The sequence below is a fragment of the Prosopis cineraria genome, unplaced genomic scaffold (genome assembly GCF_029017545.1).
Source record: "Prosopis cineraria cultivar Desert tree isolate PC_DT_omini unplaced genomic scaffold, ASM2901754v1 PC14, whole genome shotgun sequence".
Classification (NCBI taxonomy): Eukaryota; Viridiplantae; Streptophyta; class Magnoliopsida; order Fabales; family Fabaceae; genus Prosopis; species Prosopis cineraria.
In genome coordinates, this window is record NW_026555345.1 from 18,623,812 (window position 1) to 18,632,138 (window position 8,327).

At 33.5% G+C, this 8,327-nt stretch overlaps 1 protein-coding gene across 1 annotated transcript; it reads left to right on the forward strand.

The window, feature by feature from the left end:
• Window positions 1-4,854: 4,854 nt before the first annotated feature.
• Window positions 4,855-7,462, forward strand: LOC129292351 (uncharacterized). Its single transcript, XM_054929920.1, has 2 exons — window positions 4,855-4,944; window positions 6,575-7,462. The coding sequence occupies exons 1-2, from the start codon at window positions 4,855-4,857 to the stop codon at window positions 7,460-7,462; spliced, it is 978 nt and encodes a 325-aa protein (XP_054785895.1).
• The last annotated feature ends 865 nt before the right edge of the window (window positions 7,463-8,327 follow it).

Consider the following 8,327-nt stretch of genomic DNA (forward strand, 5'->3'; position numbering starts at 1 on the left):
AGAAAGGAAAAGAATAAACTGAATTTGTGAGTATGTTCATATTTGAGCTAGTTTATTCAATTGCCACTTACATTTAAATTAATTGACATGCATTAGTATGAGTTAGTTAGGCCTTGGTTATTGAGTGGTTGTACTCACCCCATTATCTTCAATATTATAGAGAATAGCTCAAGAGAATTGGATAGAGGAAAGCAACTAGAGGCTTAAGACTACTATCCTATTTAGTAGACCTCTTTATTTTGAGTCTTTATGTGCATATGACAATTAAAATTGCCAACTAGGAATAGTCCATTTTGATTCTTACTTGCATTATGTGTTTTGTGAGTTATAAGTATATTTTGGGTCCTAGAGAATGAGTTTATGAATTGTGAAAACTATGATAGGGCTAAAATATTAATGCAAGTAAGAGTTAGGCATATGGTGTGATGTGTATAAAATATTTGATAAAAAACGTGCTTAAACTCCCTCTACTATGCTTTTGAGATTAATGGGTTGAGTAGGAAAATTGTGAATTATAAGTATTTGATATGATATGGTGTATTGCACAAGTTAATTTTGGTGTATTGCATATGATCTAAGTGGTGTTAATAGCTATTGGCTTTTGGTAAATGAGTTAGACACTTTGTTTTGTGAAAAAGGTTAAAAAAGTGCAATTTTTGAAAAGAGTATTCAAATTTTGATTGGGTAATAATTTGAATATGAGACCAAAGCCATTAGTTAGAGCTTGAAAAAAGTTTTTTTATAGATACTTAGTTCTCATCAATCAGACGTCGGATGGAGGAATAAAGAGCATTGGAATTTGCCCTAGTAGCTGTCAAATTGACAGCAGAGTTGCTGTCATAATACATGCAATACACCATGGCGCATGGCATAGAGACGAACACGCCAATGCGCATGTTTAACGAGCCGTGACGCACGCCTTAGTTTTTGTAGAATCACTTTTTTTTCTAATTTTTTAGTAAATGCACTAATGTTTGAAATAATCACATACTTCTGCATAATTAGTGAACTTTAATTTGTTTCTTTCAAGGGTAATTGGGAATGGTTTTAATTTTGAAAACTTGGGATTCCAACTCTTCCACCTATTTGTAATTGGTATTATGTTAATTACCTTAATTCAATCCCTTAATTAATTAAGATTTGGAGTTAATCAGGGTTAGAAAAGGAGGATATTACAGATTTCCTCTTCAATCTCCAAATTGAATATTAATACATTTTTCTTCAATTTTTGCCTTCGTTGCATCTCCAGATCTGTGCGTTGATTGCTGGCTCCTTTTGTTTGATTTGTTCAGCTGTAGCCATGGATGAACTTTGTTTTGTTTTGTTTTTTTTTGTTTTTATTCATTTTTTCCTGATATGAATCTGTAGGCATGGGTAGTCAAAGGTTTGGATTTAATATCAATTTTTGAATCCTTTATTTTGCATTCTGTTGGTGTGGATTGAGATAGGATCAAATTAATATTATTCTTTATTTTGAATTAAGAGTTATCTTATTCTTTAATTTTCTTTAATAGTTTGGTTCATTGGATTGAATTGTAGTGTCATGAATGGGTCTTGAAGATTCGGGTGTGGGTTGCCAGAGGTTTGAAGATTTGATTGGTGGTGGCTAGTTTCATTTTTTTTTTCTATTTTATGGGTGTTTTGGTCTTTTCAAAATATAATTTTTTTTATTTCATTTCCATTTGCATTCCAAGCATACTTTTAAACCTTGCTTTCACTTTCACCTCTATTTCCACTTCCACCTCTATCAAAAGCAATTCTCTGTACTAAATAGGACATAAGAGTCCGACTAGTTCTGGCACCTAACGTTGAGATTAAATGGTTGTTGTAATAGTACACTGGAATGATGGGAATGCAAACCCAAGCAACGATACAATCCAGTAGATTGTGATAAGGATTGAAATAAATTAGAACACAATGATGTCTAACCACTCAAGCCTTCACATAACACCCTCCTAGAATGCAACTTCTAGTTATTTTTATCCTTAGTGAAATGAAAAATAGTTGTTTGGCAGATCAACCAATTCAAAATTTGATATACCCCAAACGCTACCAAGATCCTCCTTCAGTCTGGACAGATTAATTTTTTTTCTCTAGTATAACATGAATCAAAACATAATTAGAGATTTTGCCATGAAAGATTGGATCATCACATTTGACCATATTTTTACAGAAGCGAATAGGTGTCTTGATTTCCTTGCTCATCAGGTATCGAGAGACAATTTAATATTGTTATTTACAATAACCCACCCTAAAGATGCAGAGACCTAATATTTTTTGATATGACTTGACTTTTTTTCCTTATATGATTTTTCCATGGCCTTGTATTAAAAAAAAAATATAGTTGCATGTGGGATAGGTAATTTAGGGAGATAGGGCTAGTCTGAATAAGCTCAAACTTATAAACAAGCCTATATAGTTAAATTCAACCATAACATTCTTGGATTTTAGGCTTATTTGAGCTAGGCCGAATATCCAAATTGACAAAAGAAAACATTTTTTAAACATATTTCAATCTTTACTTTAAAATTAAATTTTTATCATTAAAAAAAGTATAAAATATGTTTTTTTGGGATACTTAAAAAATGTAAAAGACTCTAAAAAAATTGTGGGTATTAAAGTTTAAAAATAAAGATTAAAATACATTTTAAATATTATTTTAAGATATTTTATGGATTAAAATAATAAAAATATAATAATATTAATATCTTTTATTTTTTTAAAAAATATGTATAATAATGTTATCAAATATGAAATATATAATCAATTGAGCTTTACTTGAATTACTGACTTTAGTTCCATCCATTAATGACACCATTCATTAAACTTTGATAGTAATAGTTGGATAGGTGGCCCATCTTCCGTGCTCAACATGATGCTCATCACCATTATGAGATCTGGACCATCTAACTTAAAATTTAAATGATTCAAGTTTTAAATTTTTTTTATATTCATATTTATATTTTATATTTGTTTAAATAAAAAATTATGTAAATATTTTTAATAAATAATTTATCATCAATTAAGATAGTGCAGATTTGATATGGATAGTCAAATTTATTTTTGAATTATTTTTTAAGGAACATATAATATCGTTTACTATGAGCTATTTCCTCCATTTTTATTTATAGGAGAAACTATCACCTTTTTTTTATATATAAAAAAATTATATTTTTCAATTAGCATTTATTACAATTTTTTTAAATTACCTCTCATAATTTTATTATTAACAGTTATAAAAAATAATTAATGAAGATTTGATTAATATAATTAATAAATGATATTTTCATCTAATTATTTTATTTTTAAATATAATTAATATAATATAAATTGTGTGATATAATTTTTTTATAAATAAAAATAAAAAGAGTATTTTTCAAGGTACATCTAATATTCTGTACTATGGGGTTTTACAAAATAATTAATGAACTAATTAAATGGTAGTATCACCGCTAATTATCAAACATCTGTTACTTTATTAATCGTGGGCCCATCCTGAATTGCAAATACGTTTCTCATCTTCCTCCGGTCTCCCATCGTCCACACGCGCATCTCATGATCACGGGCGCACCAAATGTCGAATAAAATCCATCAGTTTGACTCATTATTAGTTTTTGCTTTTCTTGTTAAATTCTTTTGAAGATAGAAATCGCTTCAAGGATTGCTGTTGAGGGGTAGGTGAATCAAGCGAGGTGCATGCTGCTAAACAACGAATGTTATTGGTACCAAAACTAGTAGCTTCGAGGTTTATATGTTCGATTCTGCCAAACAGCTCGGGAAGCAGCAAGCACTTCGTTGTGACTCTGATTTGAGATTGAGAGGTCATGACAATGAGGGGTATGGTTTGTCTTGGAGACCCTTTAAGCAGGGGTATCTTTTTTGTGGTTCCCATTATCATACGATTTGCTTGTGGGACATATAAGCTTCCCTTCAAGAGAACGTACTCAACGCAACACTGATCATCTTGCCATATTATCTGATGCTTGATTATGAATTTGGACTCGTGAATGTTACTTCAGAAACATGAAAATGTGGTTGAAGATTTATCATGGCATATAAAGAATGAGAATTTATTTGGGTCCATAGGAGAAGACTATAAGTTGACTATTTGGGACTTGTGAACAAATCAAGCCTAGCAATCCATTAAAGCACATGAAAAGGTGGTCATACAGTTAATTTATTATTCTTAATGAGTCCCTAATTCATTAAGCATATAAAATGGGTTTGAAGAGTAAATCTTAGTCTGAAACGATCAGTATCGCCAACCTCTGTTTTCTATCTTTGAAACAGAGCTAAACACGAACCTGATTTGTACGAGAACGGAAGATCAATTTTCACCTGTTAGGCTTGGTCCAAAATGTAAGCAACGCAAGGGAAGCAAAGGCAATGGTCTTGAACATAAGCATCAGAGATGAAGGCATCGAGGAGAGAAGCAAAGTTGGTGATCCCAGACCAAATGGTTCACCAAAACCCAAACATTGCCAGCCTCTCAAACGTTCAGTTCTCTGCTAGCGCGCGCGCTCGCGCATTCATCTTTGTAAAAGACACATACATATATAAAGTAAAGAGAGACAGATCATTAAGGGCCTAGAATAACAGGCATGACCTGCCATCCTCCAAGCTTCTTAGAAGCTGATGATCTGCTAAGCTTCTCAAGGCCACCTTCCTTGTCTGCTTCTGCTGTGGAACTCGAACAAGAAATGTAGTTTTCTGCGGCATAGAAGCCCCTGTGAAGATGAGGAAGATGATGAAACAGAAGAGTAGTTCTTCGGCTTCTTGATCTGGTGCAGGAGAGTTCTTGTGGATAAGAGGAAGCTTGAGGTAATCTTGTGAGGTGCTCCCTGAGTTGTAGAAATGGAGGGTGGCGAAGAAGAAGTTATGGAGGGTGGCGAAGAAGAAGTTATGGATGGAGAGCGAGGAGGGAAACGCGATTGTTGGGTCAAGGTTTTTAACGTCGCCTTCTCTCCTTCTCTGATACACTTTATAATGTTATAACTTTTTAATTTTATTTTTTATTTTTTTAATCATTAATTTCTACATAAAATAAAAGATATTTGAATATCTTGATGACTTAAAATGATAAAGATTTATATTTTTTAAGCAGAATGACGATTGAGGATCCCTTAAGGACATTAATTCTAATTAGGGATCCTAAAAATAGAAATCCTAATTAAAGACCATGGTCTTTAAGTGGGATAAAAAACAAACTTGAGTTTACAAAATTGCCCCCTCACTAAACATTGAAAGGTAACAGGAAAGAAGCTCATCTCGTGTGCTCTGTTTTCTTGTTTTTCGGCAGGAAAAATACTAATGGAGTGTGCTCTCGTGCACTGAAAATGTTAGGGAAAAATTAGTGGAGCATAATCGTCTTGTAATAGGTAATTGTATGCATTGCTTCTTTTACATTTCGTCCTCTGCCATGCATGGAAGAGAAGTCTGCATCTTTTTCTTCCATTTCTCTTCCATTGCTCTATTTTCTTTTTTTTTACATATCCTCTGCCATGTATGCACAGAAAGAAAGTTTTAATCTTTGCAAATGCTGTCTTGCAACATTTCTCTTTGTTTTATACTTAGGAAAAAAGTAGTCTTCTTAATGATTACTAGACTTTATATATAGACATGCGGAAAAAATGATTTTCGAGAACGACACAGTTGAAAAAGTTGAGGAGTGAAAAATAAGAAAAATGTAACATGTATGCTGAATTTTTATAATTTGTGTTGAAAAGTGCGTGAATGTTGAAAAATGTAACATGAATGCTAAATTTATGTAGTCAAGGTTGGGATTATGGAATGGACAGTTGTGAAGTACTAAATTTGTATGTTACTTGTAGTTGCTCCAGGTTTATTTCCCATATGGCAACTACTTTAGCAAAAGAAGTATTTTGTTATCTTCATGTTGATGGACATTTTGTAAAAGATTTACAAGGGAAGATGACCTATGAAGGTGGGAGATTAATTTCTAAATTGATTAGAGAAGGCATAAATCATGAAGAGCTGTTGAGGATGGTGTCATCAGTGACAAGAGTTGAAAGTGGTGTAGCTGACTTGAAATTTACAGTGAAGTTTAGTGAAAACAAATATATAGATTTGTTAGACGATGAGGGAGTACAACATTTGATAAAGTATAATGATGAGTTAGCACATGTGTATGTTGAGACAAATGATAATGAAATAAATGGAGCAATGGATAACTCGATGGAGTAAGTTGTTATTCTTAGTTATTTGTGTGTTTAATTAGTTTAATGACCATTTATATTGACCTGTAAGTAATTGTAAATGTAGGATGGAGAATTTGTTAACATAGTCACTGCTAGGATCTCCCTATAGGCAAGAGCTTGAAAGTATATCACCCTCTTTGCCATGTTCAACACAAAATGCTCTTGCACCACTGCCTGAGGTTAATTCGGTAAAATGGAAGGATTTATTTATAGGTGTTGGCCAGACATTTGATGATGCAATTGTATTCAGAAAAGCACTATATAAATACAGCCTTGCTTATAGGTTTGGTTACATATTTATGAGAAACAGCTATAAGAAGATGATTGTCAAATGCAATATTGATGGTTGTAAATAGAAGATATCAGCTTATGCTCTTGGGAAGACAACCTCTATATTGTGTGTGAACAAATTCCACAATGAACACATACACTCTGTTCAAGACAACCTCCTATTAAAGCAAAAGGCTAACTCAAGATTGACATCATCAATCATCATTGATGCTGTGAGGGGGAATGTGGAGAAAACTTCAAATGAGATTAGACAAGACCTCTACAAAGAGTATGGGTTAAATCTCACATATCGGCAAGCTTTGAGGGGAAAAGATAGAGCATTGGAGGAAATACATGGGCTTCCACAAAAGTCATACATGTTGATTCCATGGCTTTATGAGAAATTGAAGGAGACGGACCCAGACACAGTTGCAAAATGGGTTGCCTCGACAAATTATAGATTTGATAGACTTTTTATTGCATATGGATGCTGCATCAAAGGGTTTCTCCAAGGTGCTCGTCCAATTTTGTTTGTCGATGAAAGTCATTTAAGTGGTCCATATAAGGGGACTTTGCTAGCAGCTTCTGTAATTGATGCAAATAATGACTTATTTCCTTTGGCTTATGCAATAGTGAGTGGAGAAACATATGATAATTGGGCTTGGTTTCTTGAAAATGTAAGAGAGATCACACACCAAGTTCAATTGACCATAGTGTCAGACAGGCATAATGCTATTATTGGCGCAGTGCATGCAATATTTGATGGCAATCGACATGCTTTTTGTTATTGTCATGTCAAAGAAAATTATAGCTCAGAATTTACAAAAATTAATAGAGGCATGCGAAGGATTGATGGGATGACCAAGGAAGATGCACTTAAGTTGTTGGATAATATTGCATATGCAAGGTTGGAAACAGAATTTCATGTTGCTATGGGTCATTTGATGGTTTTAACCCTACAGTTGGTAAGATAGTTAGAAATAAATGGGGACATAGATCGTTGGGCGTTAGCAAGATTTCCATACAAAAGATGGGACAATATAACATCAAACCATGCTGAATCTTTCAATGCTTGGTTAGTGAAAGAGAGAAAACATCATATATGTGCGTTGATAAATGAGCACCGAGCAAAATTAGCGAGGAAGCTATACAATAGCAAGATAGAAATGGCAAATTAGTCAAATGGAGTTAGACCTGTGCTGAGGCAAAATTGAGGGAGAATGTATTGAGAGCTGAAGTTATGGTGGCTGAACATTATAGTGTGAATATGATACTAGTGAAGGTAGGAAACAATGACTTGAGAGTGAATCTAACATTGCGAGAATGCTCTTGTCAAGAATGGCAAATGGTAGGAATTCGTTGTGCATATGCATGTGCAGCAATAAAATTAGTTCAGGGTAATGTGTATTCATATGTTGAAGAATGCTACACTATTCATGCATAAGAAAAAATTTACAGCTCCACAATAATTCTAGTGGAAACCATTGACATGCCTCAGTTGACCGAGCTACATTATGAAGGTTATGAAAAGAATACCTTTTTGGAACCATCACTGACTACACGTCTCCCAGGGCGACCACCTACCAAGCGAAGAGAGTCACAGTTTCAGAATAAAAAAGTGTATCATTGCTCAAGATGTAATCAAGTTGGGTATACCAAGAATAGATGTAGGAATCCCAATCCAATGTAGGGATTGAAAGGGGATGAAAACCACATGCATATTAGTTAGTTTAAAATTGAAATGCATATGGTTTTTATTTATTTTGTGCATTTTGCTGTTGAATGACCTTTTGTACAGGCAGCCACCTCATATGTTTTTTGTACTTGTGGAGGTGATAG